Source organism: Neolamprologus multifasciatus, chromosome 22, assembly GCF_963576455.1.
Source record: "Neolamprologus multifasciatus chromosome 22, fNeoMul1.2, whole genome shotgun sequence".
Lineage (NCBI taxonomy): Eukaryota > Metazoa > Chordata > Actinopteri > Cichliformes > Cichlidae > Neolamprologus > Neolamprologus multifasciatus.
The window spans coordinates 11,538,430-11,561,205 of NC_140459.1; the positions used below are offsets into that span (position 1 = coordinate 11,538,430).

The 22,776-nt window shown below is 40.7% G+C and overlaps 1 protein-coding gene across 1 annotated transcript in view; it reads left to right on the forward strand.

Moving 5' to 3' along the window:
* angpt1 (angiopoietin 1) overlaps window positions 1-22,482 on the forward strand; it is a 60,113-nt gene extending 37,631 nt beyond the window's left edge. Inside the window, exons 8-9 of the mRNA XM_085148492.1 lie at window positions 14,134-14,264; window positions 18,385-22,482. Of these exons, the coding sequence (XP_085004618.1) occupies window positions 14,134-14,264; window positions 18,385-18,548 (295 nt within the window). The 3' untranslated portion in view covers window positions 18,549-22,482. The remainder of the gene's footprint in view (window positions 1-14,133; window positions 14,265-18,384) is intronic.
* The last annotated feature ends 294 nt before the right edge of the window (window positions 22,483-22,776 follow it).

A 22,776-nucleotide genomic window follows, 5' to 3' on the forward strand; every position in this document is an offset into this window, starting at 1 on the left:
CTGAATATGACACAAAACGGGTGATTGAGGACATAAACTGATCACTAAAGTGTTTATAGACATCAAGACAAAAAGAAACATTTTGTCTTGATGTCTTGTGGCCTTGAAATCAAATGTAGCTTATTTAAAGGGAGAATGCTAACACAAAGCTAATGAATGAAGCCCGAGTGATGTTAGAACTGCGCATGATTAGCGGCCCGGCCTTACTAGCGTGACTGTCAGCTAAAAGGCAGTTCAACATTAAAATCTCTCTTCACACACACTTCACCTTCAGTGTGGCAACACACTCAGGTCAACTCTTTAGCTTAGAACAAATGCCACCAGAACCAATGCTTTTCCAAACACTCGTACTTCGTGTTTAGTAGCAATTAGCAAATATTAGTATGCCAGCATGGTGAAGATTAGCCTGTTAGCTTTGTCACTGTTCACGTGTTAGCATGATGCCACTAGCGCTTTGCCCAATGCACTGCTGTGTCTCATTACAGCTTCAAAGCCACTGCCATAGTTCTAGGCTTTTACACAATGTTGACACAGTTCAGTCCAAACACAGCAGAGTGTCAGTCAAGTTTTGGCAGTGTTCAAAGCCCAACAAACAATCAAAATTATTCACGTAATATGGAAGCAAACAGTCTTAAAGCATAAAAATATGTTTTGAGTCACGGTTACATACACAGAGTGAGTCAAATGAAAGCTATTACACAGCCTGTGTGGACAGAATTGATTAAGAGCGAAGTATATTTGTTCCATCAGACAGCCGTGAAATGACTGACTGAAACGGCAGTTGTGTAAACAGAAAAGTGCTTTCAGAACTCAACTATCACACAACACAATGGGGTGTTTAATGTGCGTTCGGGATTTTGCCCAAGGGCACTTAGACTTGCAGGCTGAAGAAGCCAGGGATCAACCTGCCTCCTGAGCCACGGACTTCTCAGGGTGTGGACAAAGATTTGGTGTTCTCTTCACCTTTTCGTGCCTACATCATTGTACATCTGGACATTCTAAGACTGTATCTATAGCATATATCTGAAATGAAGCAAGAAAAAAAAATTACACCAGAAAATAATACTTTAGCAGTAAGAAAAAATGTTCAAAAGTGTTAAGATTATAACCATGAATTGTAACTGAGCTTTCCAGACACCTCAATCATGTCTTTCCTGTTATATAAGTCTGTGGTGAGGTTTGTCTCGTAGCAAATTCCTTCCAGCCCAAATGTATTGCTTGTCATCGTCTCCTCATTGCAAACTGTACTTTGATTTGATGGATGCTTTGTCCTTGCGTGTTGCAGGGCAAAGGTTTCTGTTTTCTTTTGAGGGGGTTAATGATAACAGGCCTCAAACTATGGCAGATGCTTGGCCCACTTAGATGTGGAAAACTGATGCAAATTCCAGAGCTCCAAGCAATTGCTGGCTTCATAGGCGAAGGTCTGACATCTCCAATTCACTGGATGGCTGGTTCTCTGTGATAAGAAGTCCTTTTAGTTTCAAAGTGACTTTTGTTCATCTTTGAATGATGAACTAAGGAACAAGATTCTGTGGTTGAAAGCCTTTACCACAATCCGTCCAGAGCTCCATCAAAGAATACAGGCTTCAAGTGTTTCCCTGCAGCAGCAAGGCCGGTAGGCCTTTTGCCATATCTAATTTTCAGAATAGTCCTGCGACGACAGGGGTTTCACTTTACAAATTTTCTGTGTTGAGAAGCTTGTACCTGGAGTGGGCTGTGTGTTTTCTCTAAGGGTCTGGAGAATGGATTTCATTTAGGCGGAAGAGATCAAGTTGTCTTTTTTTTTGTTTTGAGTTGAAGTTTTGAGCACTCAAAATGTGAGGACCGAATGAAACTCCATCTCTTGTTGCTTTCGGTCTTTATTTTTTGGCTGTGGTTCACAGATATGTGAGGTGCAGGCCAAACGTATTGATCAATATGTACTTTATTGTAAAAGTAAGAGTGTTCAAAAGCTAAACACCATCCTACACATTTACATGCATTTCATTCACACTCATTTTTATACAAACAAATGAATTTATTTTTTAACACCCTAATTCCTTTTGCTTTTTTTCACACATGATTTAACAGTGATTTCTTACATTTTTATGTAAAAACTGTTGTTTTTGTCACACAGCAGCAGGCAAAGGGCATCCCCAGCCAATCCAGGCTGTTTTCAACTGCTAAGGAGACATGCAGATCTCTATAAATAGATATGTTCTCGAAAAATAGTTGTGGTATGATAATCACTCATTGCTGCTCTGAAACATGGGCCAAAACAAACCAGATGGCCAGTCCCAAACAAACCGGTATTGCCACATTCTGTTTTGGGCTTTTTCTCTTCTGCTTTGGCACCTACTTCCTCTTAAATAAAGAATCTGCAAGTTTGCCAGAAAGTTCGCCAGACTGCATTTATGTTGCTTTAAAACTTTAAAAGCGATAGCAAGTGATAGGGCCTGTGTTCTAGCTGGTGTTAAAATATTTTCTTTCATCTGAGGCAATTTACTGGAATACTGACTGCGCCAGCACTAGTCAGACAAACATTTATAAAGACCTTATACTGTACAGTCAGTCAGCGTGTTTCTTGCTTTCTTTCTTTCACGAGCATGCACTCTCTAAGCACTAAAGAAAGCAAGGCTGTGAACACAAGCACCACTTGGAAAGAAGGCAGAATTATAATCTAGGTCCACCATTGCGCACGACTTACCATTTATCATAAACAATACTGAGAATTGCTCGCCAGAAAATGCTTGTCCTGCTGCCAGCGTCTCGTTTCATCTACGTACACTGTGAAGCACAAACCACTCAACTTGTTGAGAGGGAGGGAGGTGTGCAATTATTTCTTTGTGAAATATTGGGTCCTAATCCTTTGCAGATGAAATCATGTACACAGCATAAATGTCACATTTATTACAAGTGCTGTAAAAATTTGGACCTGCTATTTATCTTTCCTCGATCATCGGATTCTTGTGGGGTTTGCCCACTACAATAAAACTGTTAAAACAGCGCATTAGTAATAGTCAGATGATTCAGATAATTTGGGTAATTGATTTGTCAAATGTCAAATGCTGGTACTGGACTTAAAACACAGACTCAAAGTATTTACCTTTAAACTGACATGATTTGTGTTTTTTCAAATCAGCCAATCACATGACAGCTGCTCAAAGTATTTATGCATGCGGGCATAGTCAAGACAACCTACTGAAGTTCAAACCGAGTATCACAACAGAGAAGAAAGGTGATTAAAATGACTTTGAACGTGGTATGGTTATTGGTGCCAGACAGGCTGGTCTATTCACTCATCCTTACTCATCTACTGGAATTTTCCCACACAACCATCTCCAGCGTTTACAGTGAATGGTTTGAAAATGACAAAATATTTCATGTTGATGTCAGAGGTCAGAGGAGAATGGCCAGACTGCATCAAGCTGGTAGGAAGGCAGCAGAAACTCAACAAGCCATTTGTTACAGCCAAAGTATGCAAAAAGACATCCCTGGAACCACAACACATTGAGCCTTGAAGCAGATGGGCTACAGCAGCAGAAGATCACACCGGATGCCAGTTCTTTCTGCTAAGAACAGTAAACTGAGGCTACAGTTCATCTTGGACCAAAATTGGTCTAAGGTTTCAGATGTTCAGATTGACTGGTTAAACAACCTGAAAGCATCGATCCACTCTGCCTTGTACCAGCGGTTCAGGCTGATGGTGGTCATGTTTTCTTGGCAAGTAGTGCCAAGTGTACATTGTTTAAACACCATAGCCTATCTAAGTCTTGTTGCTGACCATGTCCATCCTTTTATGGCTACAGTGTACTGCTTCCAGAAGAATATCATCCCATGTCTCAAAGTTGGTCTCAAACTGGTTCCTTGAACTTGACAATAAATGTACTTAGTTTATTAGGTCTCAGTCCAGTAGTGCAAACTGGAATGTGTTGGAACAGACGATTCATATTATAGATGTTTAGCTGAGAAATCTGCAGCAACTGTGTGATGCTATCATGTGGAAATCTCTCAGTGTTCCCAGCACCTTTTTTGAAGCTACGCAATGAAGAATTGAAGCACTTCTGAGGAAGAAAAGAGGTCCAATCCAGTACTAGCAAGGTGTACCTAATAAGATGGTAGATGAGTGCACTGTTTGCATGTATTCTTGAGTGCACTGAAGGCCTTATTAAGCAGTCATGCCCTCAAAATGTTGTTTCTCCCATAAATCACAAGCGATAATATGGCGAGAGCAGGAGAACTGCATCAATGCAGAAACAGCTCATGAAAAAAGACAGAAATCTACACAGTATCTGCAGGGAGAACGCCGACATCAGCAAGGTTGTCTTAATCATGAATGTGCACATCTTAACACTTTGACAGGCATTTCATTTCACTTGACCTATGGAGTTTGCTTCTGAACCACAAAGTTACATGATTGTAAAGTGAGCTCATTTCACAATCGTATAAGGTTGAATTGTGGTTCAGTGGAAAACTCTATAGGTCTATTTTGGTTTTTTGCTTCATTGTGACTCAAGTCACCATAATTGCAGAGGTTACTTTCCTTATAAACATCTGAAAAAGGTTCCCTATCATCATATCTAATCTGCTTGGTGAGCCACAGCATGGGTTGCAGAAAAGAAAATAGTAAAATCATTTCATGACCTTCAAATATTGTTCTAACTATAGCCGTCAGATGAACACAATCAGCTAATTACTGTCATTTGTCAAAGTTTTGTTGTTTCATAGAATGGCTCTGCATTGTCAATATTAATAGAAGAGCCCAGAAAACATGGTTGTTCAGTATGAAAATGAAAGTTAAATAGCAAAGTAATGCAAAAAAGAATTAAAAATGACTAACTGTGAAATGTAAATGGAATAAACAAAAACAACAAAGATTTAAAGGTGGGGGGATCTACAGAATGACGTTTGCTGTTGTTTTATGATGCTTTTATAAAAGTTTTTCTTTGTAAATTAATAAATCACCATTATTATCATGAATCCTAGCCAGCAAACGAAAACGGAGACACACTTGAAAGTGGTATCCAAGAGTATAAATAAGAAGGTAGAAAAAGTTGCAGGAGAGCTGTGAACACAATTAGCAGGAACAAAGGAATAACACAGAAAACTGACAAATACAGGATATACACAGAAAGTAAACTGCACTGGACACTCACAATAATAGCCCACAATCATATTTTCACAATGGGTATAAGTACATGTTTTTTTGTCAGACTGATTCTTGGAGGGTTATAGTTTCACTGAACTAAATAAAGATCATAGTTGTCCCAGGAGATTGCCTTAAATGAGAGCTTTTAAACAGACATTCTTAAGGCAAGAGGAAATAAAGAGAAATGCCTGATGTATGAACCTATGTAACCTTTGGCTCAAATCATTGTCAGTAAGTACAGAGGAGGTCAGGAGAGTACACCAGAGAAGTCTTCTGTAAAACATGGTGGCGGCTCTGTCATGGTTTGGGGTTGCATTTTCATCTGTGCTGTTGGGAATCTTGCCAAAAGTGATGGAATTATGAATGCAAAGAAGTACCATCAGATTTTGATCCAGAATTCAATAATATCTGGGAAGCATCTGATTGGCAACAACTTTAGTTTTACCCTGGTCCCAAAAACATAGCCAGTATAAAAGCATACCTTGATAGAAAAACATATGAAGGAACGCCATCATTCCTGCACTGGCCTCCCCAAAGCCTGGGCCTAACATTAATGTAGCAGTGTGGGATGTTGAAAGAGTGAAGGCAGCCACCATCCAAAAAAGAGCTTTGAATGTCCTTCAAGAAACCTGGAGAGCTATTCCCGAAGACTACTTGAAGAAATTTTAATAAAGCTTACATAAGAGAGTTCAGGCTGTGTAAGACATTAACTGACTTTCAACCTTTTTGAGAATTATACAAACTTTGATTCTTTCTTCTACTTAGATTATATTTATATTCAGGTTTGGATATGTTTCAGTAACGACACCAATTTCCCATTTTGCTAGAAGATAAAAAGCAATGAAACGTGGTTCAAAATGTTTGTGCAGTACTTTAGTACTTTTTTGTACCTTTAGTACCTGAGTGAGTCTCTGTAATCTTTAGTTTCATGTAATTATTTCATTAAGCATAGGGAAAGCAATATGGGTCACTGAATTTAATGCATCCTAAAATAATAATGCACATCTGAAGATCCAGATATGTAAAGCAATCGTTTCCAAAATTGTCTGAGATAGAAAGATTCACATCAGTTCAGTATATGCACAGACACAAATTAAAGTTTACATGAAAAAATCTTTAGTATGCGTGTTCAAAATCTCCCAGCTAGAAGACTTATGCAGTATGTTTATTTTTTAACGAGCCATTACATCTTTATTCAGATTCCCCATTGAGAAAGCCAAGTTCCTAAAATTCAGTGATTTCTCCATACGGTAATGACTAAGGTCCCTGTAGAATTAGATCTCGTCTTGATGTTTCTCATTTGGAGATTTACAAAAGAATTTGGCAGAGATTTGAGTTGCAAAATATGATTACCTTCTTCTTTATCCAAGACTCTGAGATTATCAGGGATACCTTAAATTGGAGCTAATTGAATCCCGTCCCTGCAAATTTCAAGTTAGATAGATTCTGATTCTCGAGGGTTCACAGCTTTCAGATATGCAACATAAAACTGATTGTACTTTCGTCCATCAATGCTAAGAATTTTCTGGGTCAGATGGAGAAAATCCAGGGTCAGTATGTGTGACAGTAAGCATAATAGGTCTGCATATTTTAACAGGCATGAATAAGATGGATATGGCAGCGGCCTTACTCAACGCAACAATGTGAATTATAAAGTGTATTGCCAAATTATAAGCACTATGACAAATGCCTGGCTGAATGATTTTCTCAGTGGAGCTATATGACACCCATTGGCAAGAGAGTAGCCAGCTAGATACCTCTGTGGCTCTGTGGTATGAAGCTAGCCCTCAGTCAGAGTGATTAACCTCTGCAGTGGCTTAAGGTGCAGAGGCTAATGCAGGACTCTCAGCTGACAGGGTAGTCGCCTATAAGTAGATGGGAAAGAAACAAGCATGCTTAGCCACCATCCGTACTTTATCTCTGGCATTTTCTTCAAAGAGCACCCTGAACTTTAGTGTGCCATACATTCCATTAGAAGTATTGCTTCAGGACTTGACCCAAACCTTCCCAGAATAATTCTTCTATGAAGTTACAATATGACAGAAATGTTCTCCCAGTTCAGAGTAACACAGAGTGTTGAGAAATAGAACATGTCAGCTAAAAAAAAAAGAGTTCAAAGAGGCAACGTGTTCGCAGATCTAGGACCCCACATGAATCCCACTTACTCAGCTGTAATCCACTAAGTCTGGGAAAAAACAGCTTTAAGGGGTCATTTATGAACACTTTGCTACTTTAAATGAAACAGATTTCTACACATATAAAGTTGAGTTTGTGTTAATTAATGCAGCCTTTGTGCTAAATTTTAGCCTAAACTTGAAAAAAAAAACCTAAAAAGTGCACAGCCTTAATTGTTCTTCTTAATAATTTTAATGACTGTGTTTTAGGTTACAGTCTGATAAAATGTCAATCACTGTAACCTAGTTTCACTTGGAAGTAGTCTCAGATAAACATATTAGTGTCATCGGATAGCTCACCTTACAGTGCTACAAATGATTTCCCACGTACACAGTTTGCAGCTGTAATACTCTAGAGCGTCGACTCATTATGACTGAAACCGAATCTGTATCTAAGGGTTTAAGGGTTCAGCTCAACCAAATAACACATATAAAAACTCAGTTTACTTAAGTTGTGTTTCCTTATTCAGGTTTATTTGTTCCTTGATGTGTCTTTCCTAATATAATATGACTTTCTTGTGACACCGAACTTGGATATTTCTGTCTTTTTCAGAAACTCTTATTACAGTTTCTGTTTTCACATCTCTTTCAGTTTTTCTTTTTTCTTTTTTAAGATAAAAAAGTCGATTTGACCTAGAGTAATCACATTACGAGCATATTTATAGTAGGCCTAGCTTTTCCTCATTTTACAGCATCTCAAACTAAGCTTAGGCCAGCTGGTTAATGTTATCGATGAGCAGTTATTTAGCAGAACTTCATGTTGGCACCTTCAGACTCAAGATATGAAAGTTCATTTATGATCTGAGAAGGGGTCTCCTTCACCAAAGGCGTGAGAGCGCATAGGAAACATGACTAGCTGACTTCCCCCCCCCCCCTGTCCTCTTCTGGCCACCTGTGCCTCAATTTTATCTCACAACTTAGACATCCACATTACTTACACTCTCATAACACACACATATATATATATATATATATATATATATATATATATATATATATATATATATATATATATATATATATATATATATATATATATATATATATATATATATATATATATAGGGCCTTGAGGGTGGGCACGTTAACGGCGTCCAGTAGACGGTCTGTGTATTCAAACCTACCTCTGGCGCCGGTGCCCACCTCTCAATTTTAAATCCATGTAGACATTGAGGGTTCTCGGGAGGGGCCGTGCTAACACCTGCTGCTCTCTGGCAGCAGCACCATGCTCTCCCTTGTTTTAAATACACTTTAGAGCAACACGCAGCAACACTACACTTGAGCGGGAGGAGGGAGGTATGGGGTCTTAACACACCCCCGTTCTCTGCTAGCCATCGGGGCGGGGGGGGCTGGGAAGAGATGCTGGCTGTCTGATTGGCCTCCCTGCTGCTGCGGAGCCTGGGGCGGTCTGCTTGCCTCCACCCCGCAGGGAAGGGTAACATCTCTTGGGTCTGGGTGCCGTTTCCATCTCTGCGGGTGAGGATACCTGGACCCGGGGTATAGAGTATGTTTGGGGAGTGTGATTGTGTGTACATGTCCATTTACGTTTATTCCTACGTTGGGTGAGTGCTGAGTGTTTGTATATGTGTGCATGAGGGTGGGAATGCATGTCTGTGTCTGTGTGTGCCTGTTTGTCTGTGTCTATATGTCAGGTCGGGTCTTAGACTCCACCTCTCTGGGAACTCCCAGGCCCTCCAAAGTGTGGAGGCCTATCTCCCCTCACCACACTCCCTGCCGGTGACTGATGCCCTCAGGGGTCGGTGCATTGTTGGTTCTTGGTGTCCGGGGCTGGGCGCTCAGGTCATGTGCCAGCTCACTCCCGGTGGCTACTTGGCGGGGCCTGGCGCCTGCTGCTCGGTCAGGCCTCTTCCGGGGCGTGGGGGGCCCTCGGGCCTCCGGCCTCTGTGCCTGCGGCTCGGTTCACTCTGGCACAGCTGGCTGCCGGCGGAGCCGGCGGGCACGCCGGTGCAGCCCCCTCTAGCTTCTGCCCGGTGGCTACTGGGTGACCCCTCGTCTGGGGATCCTCAGCCCTTCCCATGAAGGTGGCACGGATGCCCCTCCGGTGGTCCTCCTTGGGCTCTTGCACTCTGGGGCCTCTGGATGTCTGGGGCCTGGATCTCCTCCATGCCTGCTTCATGCCCTGGGGGACGGGGCTATGACTCTCTACATCCTCTAGCAGACCATTACATGGGGAAACCATTTGAATACAAGCGCGCCGATCCACACAGGTGTGCACATGGGTGTTCACTGTTCGTAGACTTAAATCACACCTTTCTTGGCTGCTACTTCAAAGCACATTGTGCGCTGTCTGTCCTGCGTGCTGCACAACAACATTCAATATTTAGTATTTACTGCTGTTTACACTTAGCTAGATTAATGCGATGGTGTTGTGTATAGTATGTTGCTTTGTTTTGTTTTTTTTTGCTTGTTTTCTATTCTTTTTCTCTCAACAGGTGATCCCGGAGATATTTTTTCTTCCCCCCTTTCTCACTGTCCCTCTCCCCTTCTGTTTTTCTTTTCCTTCCTCTTTCTTTCTCCCTTTCCTATCCCTCACTCATGTCTGTCCCGTCTGTAACAACTGAAAATAAAATAAATAATAAAAACAAAGGTCGATCAAATGGACCAATACGGCAATGCCATGATGATCCATTTGGCAAAATAAATCCATTGGGTATCCTTGTTGGTCTTCAGACAACAATTCTGATGGCTAAAGAACCAAATGGGACAGGCGAAAAAAAAAAAAAAAAAAAAGGAAACATGACTAGCATCTAGAAAAAATGTCATCCTCTTCCACTCTTTCAACTTAAGCCTCTTCTTCTAAAGTCGGGGCTCTAAAACATGAAAATATGCACAAAACATGTTTATTTATTCCTGATATTGTCAGGATGTTGAATTACTTATTGTTAGCAGATAACACAGGATTTTGTGTGCGACCCTCCCGTCTCCAACAACAGTTGGTTAAAAGCAAACATTATGCCAGCTAATATTAACCTTAAGTGTCCTTAAAGTAACATTTTCCCCCAAATAAACATTTTAAATACATTCTCGAATTGTGTAAGGCTTTATTTGCTAAGTTACCAAGTCGAACTATGTTTGATCCACTTCAAAGAAAGTTTTATTACGCTGGCTAACAGAGGCTAACAGAGGCTAACAGCAGCACTTACTGACAGGATTCCTCAACAGCTCAGTATTCACCTCAGTGTTGCTGTCTTTGGTTACAAGTGAGAAGATTTTACAGCCACATGCTGTAGAGTAAATAGACAGGACACACAACACATTGCTGAGGTAAGTAGTGAACTAACAGCCTACACTCACTACAGATGAATGGCAGCCAAAGTTGTTACCATAGCTGCAATTATGCACTTCAATTAGGAGGAGTAATAAAGCAAAACTCAGTTGACCGCAATCTGCAGTCTATTGACATCTAGCAGCATTTTACACACTGTAACTTTAGAGCATCAGAAACACCCAGCATTTCCAGTGGATGTTAGAGACCTGAGATGACACGTAACTCCTTTCTTGTCACTAAGACAACCAAATAATTCCAAAATTATTTTTTCACTAATGTACCTTGACGAATTGCATTACTAAGTTTCTTTAACGCCAGATCAGATTAGCGTGTATTGCCTTTTTAGTTTCCAGTCTGACTGAGCAGATGTCTGTCCTTTGATACATTTCATTAACAGGAAGATGCCATATCTGCCAAGGTCTTTTTCTTTGTCTAATTCTAAACAGGCTTCGGGAAAGGCATCTGTTCCTCTTGTATTCATAACTTGGCCCCTCTTTGGATTATCCCACTTACCATTTGCGTGCTTAATGGAATCTGACAGAAAAAACTGCAGATGTCAGTCTTATTAGGGGATTTTGGTCTTTTAAATGTGCAGCATAGCTGGTAAGCACAGCCACAGAACACTCCGAGCAGTTTGACAAAGCATCATGTCGAAAAGACTTCTTGAAGATCTGCTTTGGCGATTCATCAGGCAAACACAGATCGTAAAGAGCTAAAGAAAACAGAGAGAGTAAATGTGAAGCACAGTCTGTTCTTTATCAGAGCGTTAGCAGACCACATCCTCGACATTGAATGCTGTATTTGTCGGGATCAGGAATTAGCTGATGGAAGTCATTCTACATGTAAGTGAGGCAGCGCTTTGGGATGAGTTTACTTTGACCTGGAAAATATCTCCAAAAACATCTGTTGCCTTTTAGACACCAGATAATACTCCAATGTGTCACTGATTAAGTTTTGGACACCCAAACAGGAACTTGCACATTTAGACACTTTACTGCTTGCATAATTGTAACTGGCCCTTATTAAAACTTGCCATGTCCAGCGGTCATTGCTGCCACTGATTAGAAACATGACTCACCCTTATGTTGTAGGATTGTGCCTTCTGGTTTAGTGGCTTAGCAAATTCCCCTCTGTGACTAGCAGACATACTTTTTACCCTGGTGCACAAATCGGCCGTTTACACAGCTGTCCAAATACAGAAGTCTTTCACATTAAATGATTTTCTTTCCTGGGAAGCCTATCAGTCTGGTTCTTTGAGATGCACAACCTGATGCCTCAGAGCAACAAGCCTCAAAAAGGTTTTGGGTGAGTTTACTTAAAACATAAATTACCGCATTTTGCATTTATTACTTTCTCATCGGAAAACTCAAAGTGTGAACTCAAAGTTCACAACACGCCCACGCTGCCCTGTTGTCGATAAAATAATCTCAAGCAATTACTTTGTTTGGAAGTGAACCGTACTTAATAATAATAATAATAATAATAATGGAGACCTCACTGGCTCGGTGATGGGATCCTGATCTTTGGATGTGCAATTCCTTCTGCTGGGAGAAAGTGAAACTGAGAGCGTGAGAAAAACAAGGGTATCCATGGAGAAAAAAGTAAATCTGCGATATGGCAGGATAAGAGAAGGCGTGTTCTGTCCAATGGGTGCAGGAATTGTCATATCCCCATGCAGCACATATCACTCACACCAGGATTGAATTCACAGTGGGCCACACCCAGGAGAAATCTGCTTCCAACCTTCATATTAGTTTTCAGCTTGTGCTCTGTGCATTGAGTGTGTGAAGGAATTCATCTTAGTGATGGCTCATCAGTCCCCTAAACGTGCTGTTTCCAACATGCTATTCCAATAGCATATCTTAAATTGAAAGGATATTTACCAAGCTCTGCTCTAGAGGCCTCAAGAAAGTATCCCTAAAATACACTTAGATAAGTATAAACAGAAGCTTTTAAGGTTAAGTAAGCTTATGATTGCAGATGCTTTAAACACCAGTGAAAATAATGCATTTTGGATTTCATGACGAAAGTTAGTGAAAACGTAAATAGATGCACCTAAATGAACTCAGGCTGTTTTGAAAAAGATTTTTTTTCTCTTAACTCGAAGTTTAGTAAACTTGCACATCTATTACTTTGCTAAAATTAGACTTAACGAGATAATTAAGAGAGAAAAAAGCTAATTAAGAAACATTTACGGCTGTGTTTACAGGGATAAAGCAAGAAAGGAAGCATCATACCTTCTTTATGTGCCATTTGCAGTTAATTCAGAATAAACTAGAAAAAGTAGTCAACATATGAGTAGATGGATGTTTACGAATCGTGGTACTACTGAAAGTAAATCACTAAACTGGTTCAGAAGCACATTGATAATTATCAGGTACTAGTTTTATGTAGCTATTGTTAAAAATTCTGTGCAAGAATTCCAAAACTAAAATGTTGTTTTCAGGTAAGTGTTATCTGCACATCCATTTATTTCTACTTATCCAAATCAGGGTCATGTAGGGGTGCTGGAGTCCGTCCCAGCTGACACAGGGCTGCAATCTGTACGGGACGGTGTATCACAGGGTTAATGCAGAGAGACAGACAAGCATTTGCACTGACATTCACACCTCTGGCCAATTTAGAATCGCCATTCGATGTAACCCCATGCATATCTTTGGATTGTGGGAAGAAGCCAGAGTACTCAGATAGAACCCACACAGGCACAGAGAGAACATGCAAACTCCACACAGAAAGGCCTTATTGCTGTGGCAAGGAGGTGCTAACCACCACTCCACAATGCCACCCAATCTAGTGTACTTATAGGCGAAATACTTCGTTCTTATTTCATTCTGGTAGTACTGAACCATCTTCTCGTTTTCAGTCTTGAAAAAAAAAATTCTTAGACCTTTACCTGCAGAAAGAATATTACTAATAGTAGCATGTGCACAGTATCCAAACAATCCAAGAGAACTTACACGATAAATCACAGATAACATGAGAAAACTGCACTCCTGCTGCAAAATCTTCCTGGACTTGGTAGGAAAATTGAAGAAGAAGTCCAAGGACTATGTACCTGACACAAGAAGCCAGGGAAGAAATGATGTATTGAGATTGTTCCCTGTGTGTCCAGCTATGGATAAATGATTTGTTCAGCAGGTTATTTATTCCTCTTTTACTGCAGGTAGCTGTTACAGGTCTGCATTTAATGATTTAGCCTGTTGTTGCGGTGTAAATCAGCGTTCACTGGCTCTACAGGCTGACATGCCCCAGACATTCTGTCTCACTCACACTTTCGTCTGTAATTCTTTCATACACTCCGTCTTTCATTCTTTATTTTAGATTCTCTCTACCCTGCTCTTAATGTTGTTCCAGGTGTTCCACATGTACTCACTCACAACTGAAAAATAAATATCTCTCAGGAGATGTTTCCTGCACCACGTTATGTCTTCTCTGTGCTTTTATTGCCTTCAGTGTTCACCGTACTTCTCTCCCCCACTTCCTCCCACATACATGTTTTCGAGTCCTGACTCACTCCTTTTCCTCCTCCTGATGTCTTTCAGGCTGTTCCTGAAAAGCCACAGTGGGACTGCGGGCAGACAGAGCAGTCTAGTAATCCACGGAGCAGACTTCAGTACCAAGGACATGGACAATGACAACTGCATGTGCAAATGCGCCCTCATGCTAACTGGTGGTAAGTGCATTCGCGCAGTGGTTGTAACATTGTAGTTACACATGTAGTCTGACGAGCGCAGGAAGAAGAGCGATCAGATAATCAAATCGCTAATGTCTCAAAAATGCTTTTGAGACATATTCATTTGAAGTCACCTGGAAAATATGAGTCCAGTCTTTGCTCCGCGTGTGTCTCGGCTCATTTTTGGGCCCTCCTGGGAGAAATTACTGACTCTTTAATTGCTGAATGGGTCTGCGATGTTTGTGTACAGCTTGTTTGGGCACACACTATCAAAGTTGTTTGTTTTTTCATAACCAAAATTGTTTGGCTTCCCTAAGGGTTTGTTTAAAACTCTTGTGTTATCATTTTGGGTTTCTTGCCCCGTCTGACTTTGTTCTTCGTAATGTTGTCACATTCCCCATCTCACCAGATTGCTTTGTAAATGTCAACGTTACCGTGACCGCAATTTCAACAATTACAAAAAGACCCCAAAGGATAACACAGAAGAGGTAGAAGTATCGCTTTCCTTACGCAGCGCTCAGGACACAATGCACTTTTACGAGGGCGTGATGCAGAACTATAACTATTCCATAACCACAACCCTCACTGCACAGTCATAAGCTCGGGTCACTGTGATCACAAACCTCCTCATTCTGCAAATGTGGCCAATTAAAGATCTATCTGTACCTATTAGTCTATATTCTGCATCCACTCCCACATGTATAACACTGAGGTTGGAAACAAGCACAATATAAAAATCCCTGGGCGCGGCACCAAGTGTCAGAGAGATTTAAAACGTCTCTGCTTCTCATGCTGTGTAAGTGGAGCCCGCTGACCCTTGATGTCACCTCGTAGAAGCTCTGTTGCTGTGGATTCCTGACCTGGTACCAATCAAGGATTTTCTAAATGCAAATTTAAGATCGGAATTACCTCTTAGGTCATTCTAAATGCAGTGGGTTACAGGGAACTTGGAATTGATCAATGATCAACACTCTACTCTGCTTGATTCATGGCCCGCCTGTGGCCAGCCGCAAATGAGAAGCATGACAACATGTAGCCTGATTCGAGGCTGAGCTGAACCCAGCGCTGAGTTAGTGGTACAGTATGTGGTATATCATTTGATTTACTCCCTGCATTTATAAGAGCAAGTCTGACATCAAATGACGTCAGTACCTTGAATATACAAGGGGAAAATATGTATCTGTTACCTTTATGAGGACAACCACAGCGTGCCGTGCTAAGAATACAGGATACAGGATACAGTACGGACACACATAATATATATATCCAGAGCGTACAGTAGGGATGACGCTCAGACATCGGGAGTAAGGAGGACATCTTTCATCATGAGAACAAACTGCAGTGCTTGAGAGTTTTTCAAAGGAAAACATCCTCAAATATTTTACAAGTTCGTAAAAAGCTGTGGGCTGGAAACCGGGAGGCCACTAATCATTAATCCCAAAGGATCGAGATGTGCACACTAAATGTTTATGTGTATGGCAGCGGTTGTGTGGTCTGCAGTATATCAGCAAGTACTGTAAAAGATGGCAAGTGGTCCACATTTGCTTTATGGGAGGAAAGAATGCAATCTCAATAAAATAAAGCAGACTCAACAGAACGCATTGCAAAAAAACAGGTTTTTCAGTTTAAAGACTAATTTTGTCTCCGTTGTTATTTTTATAGTCTGTTTAGTCCTGATATATTAGGTGTAAAAAAAATAAAAACACTGGCTTTCTCATTTCGATCTGTGTGTGTGTGTGTGTGTGGGGGGGGGGGGGGGGGGGGTTTAAGTCTTTCTTGGTCTTCACAGCTCTGTTTTGTTCTCCACCAAGTGCTGGGTTGAAAATATCTCTCTCCTACTTGCTAAATGCTCACATTCAGTGCTGAAGGACAAGCTGTTTTCTAGCAGCTTAGCTCTTGTTTGGTGCGGTGCAGGTAGTCTACATGGGGATTTTGGACATTGCATTGTTAGAACTACTGAGATGCTTGATGAGTTTCCTGCCACTTTAAACAACCCCTTTCCTTAATTATACTTTTTATTCTTGAGCTCAGAAAATAGCCGGCTTTAACCTTCTCTTCACTGAATTTCTTCTGGGAAGTGAAATTGCACCACCACAAGTGCAATTTCACTCCCCACTGGCACTTGCACCTGAAATGATACGCAGCAGTGGAAATATAAAGAGGCGTGCACTGGTTTCCATGCCAGGTTAGCCATTTGTCCTAGGATGAAGCAGCAATCAATGTGAAACTTATATCTGTGTGATGTGTGCCAGCAACAAGGGCAAAACTCTGCTCCTGATTACTGACAGGTCTCAGTGAAATGTCATGCTGTTGTGCGCTGTGGTATTCGGGACCGCCAGAAGGGAGAAGTGCCATTTGTCACCATGTGACTGACACATTCCGTTCCTCCATCTATATCTGACTGTGTTCCCGTGTGTGTTCAGTGATTCGGATATAAGAACTGATCAGTGGCAGATAGGATGACATAAACCAGAAATTCATGAATTCCTGTTTTTCAGAATCGCAAAATTAAATAGATGTGAAACACACAGAAGCAAGCGAGAATTGAATTATTAAGAGTGCAGACTCTGTGGATGAAAGTATAACATAAACAGCATTTTATATCATCATCAAATAAGAAAGGTACAGCTTTTCATTTAATTCACAAAATTTGTGTCTTCTCCCAGGATCAAACCAGGAGATATTATACTTGTTAAACAAATGTCTAAAAGTAAGAGCAGAAACTGTCTGAATAACAATATTGCAAGCATCACTGATAGGCTTTAAATAAATAAAAAGACCTCTTAACCAGATTTGTTTCAAAGATAAAGTTTTTAAGATGCTTTTAATGTTATTTCCAATTTGTTTTTGAAAAAGTAGGAGTTTAAAGATGTACTTGTAGTGCCAAACATTTCCACCATACCAGGTTTGGCCTCCCCTTCTCTTCAAACTCTCCGCCCACTGCACAGGTGACACGGAGAATTAATAATCAATTAATATTCAGTTCTGTATTCACTTCTAGGTGAAGAGAGGCCAGTGCTATAAGGGTGTAACTGTGTTATTCCTTCATAGAAATAAGTTAGAGCAGTGGGAGTGAGAAGAAAGTAAAGCACGATCTGCAGTTTCCAAATCTTTAACGGGCAAAATTAGATTTTAATTTCCCACCAGCATGATGCTCGTGCTAGTGCATTTTCACAAAACAGCTCACGTTCTGGCAGATTTGAGAACGTTACATATCATTAGTTTTGAAAGTGATTCCATTGTCATTTTTATTGGCAGAAAATCACGGGATTCAAAATCCGTGGGCTGTGTCCACAAATCATTGTTTTGTTTTTTATTTCTTTGTGTTTTTGCTGTAGCTGTCCCAGCAACCACTGACACCGGCTGTTCCAACATTAGGCACATCCATTTTGTAGTGTTCTGCTGGCACAGACACCAGTCTCTTTCGGGTGGAAATCACCAGCGCTGTCACAGAGTGGAAAATATCATGTATCATTCAAATAAATGAGTTAAAAGGTGGACATTAAATATATGATTAAAGATTAAAAGTACTTCTGAAAGATTACAAATAGGATTCAGGCTACCACAGATGTAGAAGTTCCTCAGCAGACATTTGCCAGTTGGTCCACAGTTTTAGCCTTTAAGAAGAAATGAAAAGTTATTCCCATGTACTTGAGAAACTGGATAAAACTATAAAAGAGGCCCTCGTAAAAACTCAACATGCCTGAGTTTGGTGCCTGAGTTTTGGCCCCTTCTTCATCTAACCGATATAGTTCAGAGAAATTATAAAATGTGTCACCTTGTGGGTGGAATAAAAGTTTCCCATGCCTCTCACTGCTCTGATGTCCCACTGAAGCACATACATGCACTGCTTTAAATAGAAGAAGGTCCCAAAAGTGTTCAGCAACAGGTACTGGCATGCTGATGAACCCACTGACAGCAACACATTCAGCAGATAGCAGGAAACGGTGTCTGAACTTATGCCAAGCCTTTGCGGGTGAGGCCATGGGAACCTTTCAACCTTCACAAAGCACAAAGCCTGCAGTTGAAGTAACGTTATCACTGCTCCAACACTACAGGAATAATTCTCTGGTCTGTATTATATGTTAATAATACGTATATGTTTATGTCTTTTTCCCAGGTTGGTGGTTTGATGCCTGTGGCCCTTCAAACCTTAATGGTATGTACTTTAACCAAGGACAACACATAGGGAAGCTGAACGGTATCAAGTGGCACTACTTTAAGGGCCCCAGCTACTCACTTCGAGCAACAACCATGATGATCCGCCCACTGGACTTCTCCTAGTCTTTTGAACTTGTGAACTCAACTTCCACACATTAGGGGGACATTTCCTATTTCCTACTCTCGTCTCATCTCATTTTCGCTGGACAGGGGAGTCACCCAGTGAATCTTTTCTTCAGCCTGCGCCGCTGTTGCGTCGTAACCTTTCCCGACACTGAGCTGAAAAAGCCGGCACGAGGAGGAGCGCAGATCAAGGCGCGACGCACCAGAACTGATTTTCTGTTCCCAAGCGATTTCACAAGCTTGATGTTACAAATGAGGAAGACGTTGTAAATGTGTGAGCTTGTAGGGAATATTCACACAAAATGTCGCACTTCAATTCATTTTCCTGGACCTGTGTTGCAATAATGTCAAGGACTTGAACGTTTTTTTTGTTTTGTTTTGTTTGAATAGAAAGCAGCTACCACAGAGCTGCACAGACTCTAAAACTGCAGGACAGCATTGTGACTTTTTTTTGTAATTTGTAATTAAAATGTTGCTAACAGAACACAGGCCATCAGTATCGCGGTTGTGTTACATATTGTGTTTTTAGTATTATTTTTTGTTATCCTAACTGTACTCATGAAACTATCTTTCGTACAGTGTATACTGAATTCCTGTCTGCATTATGGATACTGTAAGAACTTTTAAGATGACCTTGAGATTCCAGTGGTGATATACAGTTGGTAAGAATTAGGAAGGTCGCTTGCAGTTATTCGCTGGCAATTATGCACTTGTGTTTTTGACAGAGTGTGATTATTTTTAGAGTTCACCGTGTGAGGTTATTATTGGATTAGATTCTGGACTGAGATGTATTTGCCTTGTGTTTTTGGCCGAGGAGCAACTAACACATGCCAAAGTTCACGATATGAGTGATCACCTTTACTGACTGTAAAAAAACAAGACAAATATCATTCAAGGACATTAATCCCAATGCATTTGCGACTCTGAGGGGAAAACATTCACATTTGCACACTTGCTACAAGTGATTCTTACAGATTTACACTATATATACTGTACATAGCATTCAGTATATGATACCACGAAGCAATTCGTTCATATTCACAAAGGTGTAAATGCTTATATTAAGCTAGCGTCTCGAACGAGTTGAGGTAAAAGGGGTTGTTATTTTTTGTCCAATAGCTTTCATCGAATTCCGACCTCTAAACTTTCGACAAAGAGCACATCATTAGGACGAGTTACATCCAAAATATTTTCCACAGACATCAACATGACACATCCACTGAATCCAGCCAGTTTCTGTTTCTCATCAATTCGGCTTAAGAGAAAAAAAAGGAGTCTGGGTTGGATATGAAGCATGAAATTAATGATTCCACCAACTGATCCGTGTGAACATGTATTTCATAACTTCCAGCTTATAAAAACAGAATCTACTGTGGTGTATTTACTAAAGGTACACGCGGCGAGAAGATGAAGTGTATCTGGAACTTGTAAAATGACAATTGACATGTTTATTAGCATACTAAAATTGTAGAATTTAATGGGTGTGCATGTAAAGCAGCATTCCTGCTTGTTTCTTTTCTTTCTTTTTTTTGCAGTTTTCACTCTGCCAGAGGTACAGTGGTGTTTTTTTGAAGCTGAGCATAAAACATAGAAGTTAAAATAATAACCCTGGAAAAAATGTGCCTTTGATAACTTTGCTTTTACCTCGTTAACTTTTAGATTTGCAGATTTATTTAAACATCTTTTGTAACATGTGGTCAGTGTTGTGTTGCTGAGGTTAAATAAAAGCGCATGTGATGCACTAATGTTTTCAATGTGCGTTTAGGCTGGACTTTGTCATCCAAAAATGATGTGATGATAGACAAAGGTTTAAACAAGGGGCTTCAGAATTTAGCCCTCATTACATCTCCCTTTTATTTCTCCTTTGCTTCAACAAGCCTCCTTTTACGATAAGATCTTTTACAGGAGTGTAAATCTTCATATACAAATGCTGTACTGTAGGCCGGGCAAAGTGAATGTGTTGGTGCAGAAAGACATGAGATAAATCACGTAGATAAACAGACGTGCTTTCATCTTCCTTTTTTTTTTTTGAAGTACCCAACCAGATGCTGCAGAGATTAAAACTCTCTCCCTGTCCACACAGTGGAGTGGCATTGTGCTGAGTTGCTTGCTCACTAGTGTCAATGACAGATTGCCAAAAGTGTCAAACGAAGCTGTCATGACTTGTAGTGTCTCTTCATAGTTGACATTCCTGGGCCTAATCACAATAAACAAATTACCGCAGCTTGCAGGCCACAGACTGTCCTTCAGCGCCTTCGCTGACCCAACACCCTCACTGGAATGTGTTCTTTAGAGGCAGTGGAGCGTGAAGAGGGTCCACAAAAACCTGGCAAACACCTTTGTGGTCCTAAGCGTTGTCCTTTGTTGGTGTGAAGACAGGAGGTACTAAAGACTGGGAAGTTTTGTCTCCAGTGATGGCTTAGGGATGTTGAGCAAAGTGGTGTTCCTCTTGTAATCTCCATATACGCACGTACACACTCGCCACCAGCTTCTTACACTGACAGACAGATTACCGCGCTGAAAATGGATCCTTTCCTGTTAAGTCAGAAAAAGCTAAGGGTCAACGAGGACTCCCAGAAAGAGGTGAGGACAGACGGCACTGGAGCACAACCAAATCAGATATAACACAATACAGTGCCTGCAGTATGAACAGTCATACCGCAGGCCTTTGAAACCCCCTGAAGAGACCACCTGCTCAACTAAAACAAATACAAGTAATGAGGATTCAGAGAGAAGAAAAGTGAAACTGAAAACATAAGTGTAGCTGCCATCTGTTAATTCAATTATATCGGATTTCATTTTCATATTTCTTAAGAAAGATTATTGTAATTTGAAATGCATCCCTCTGTCCTTTTTATTAACCACTTATCTATTTAAGGGTCGTGGATGGACTGGAGCATGTTTGAGCTAACATAGGCGAAAGGCAGGGTCGACAGTCGATCAAAGGGCTAACACCGAGACACACACAACCGCTCACACTCACATTTACATCTGTAGCTACAGTATCACTACCAACTGCAGCAGCATACCATCTTTCCAACATGACAGCCAGCTGTTGCAGCATGGGTAGCAAAGCCAGCTCCAGAGGTGGCGGAAAACACTCAGGCCTGTCATGATGCACCTGGAACCACACAGTAAGGCTTTGAAATGGACACGATTTAAAAAGTACAAAATATTAGTATCATAATTCCTAAAGTGTTGACAAGCAGTAAAGTAAAGCATTTAATAGTGGCCCAAGCTAAAGAGAAAACAAAGGATGAATAGGCTGAATGCCAGGCATTAGCAAAAAGGTGTGACCTTTAACCTCCTAGGACCTGGCGTGCACATGTGTGGACATCACATTTTGAGTTGTTGTCACAGCCCTAGCAGGGCCGCCTCCTGAGTTTGCCCTTGGGTGGGTGTGTCCTGCTGTCTCTCATGCCTTATTCAATTCAATTCAATTCAATTTTATTTATATAGCGCCAAATCACAACAAATGTCGCCTCAAGGCGCTTCATAGATACAGAGAAAAGCCCAACAATCATATGACCCCCTATGAGCAAGCACTTTGGCGACAGTGGGAAGGAAAAACTCCCTTTTAACAGGAAGAAACCTCCGGCAGAACCAGGCTCAGGGAGGGGCGGCCATCTGCCTTATGTGTCACCATTTTTCTGTACAGCTGACTCTCATCGGCAATTAGAAGTATTTAAGGCCAGAGAAAGGTGAGCTCTAGTGCCAGAGAGCCATGTTAGTGGTTGCAGCTAGTGAGCTGTGTTTTGTGACTTTTGGCTCCTACTCGGTGGAGAGGAGTGTGTTGGGTAACTAATCCTTTTTTACTTACTTTTCAGTTTACTGACCAACGCTTGAGTTTTGTTTCTTTAAATGGTGATAGGGGCTTGTCTGTCTCTTTCAGTTTGGTTATTAATAGAAGCAGTAATAAAACTCTTTAATTTAACCATTTTGCCTCCCTGTCTCCTTTTTTCAACCTCATCCCTGGACCTTTTTAGGGGAACATAACAGTTGTCTAGACCAAAATACTAAATTTTGCTCTACAAGGGCCTGCTACCCTTCTATCGAAATTTAAAACAAATGTCCTGATATGTGGATCTCATTTTTCTCAGAAACAAAAATCAGGTAATTCTTTGTTTTATTATTATTATTGTTATATTATTATTATTATTGAAGAATATGCTGAAGAAGAAGCAGTTGTATTTGTGTAGCTATGTCCATTATTGCAACTGTAAACTAA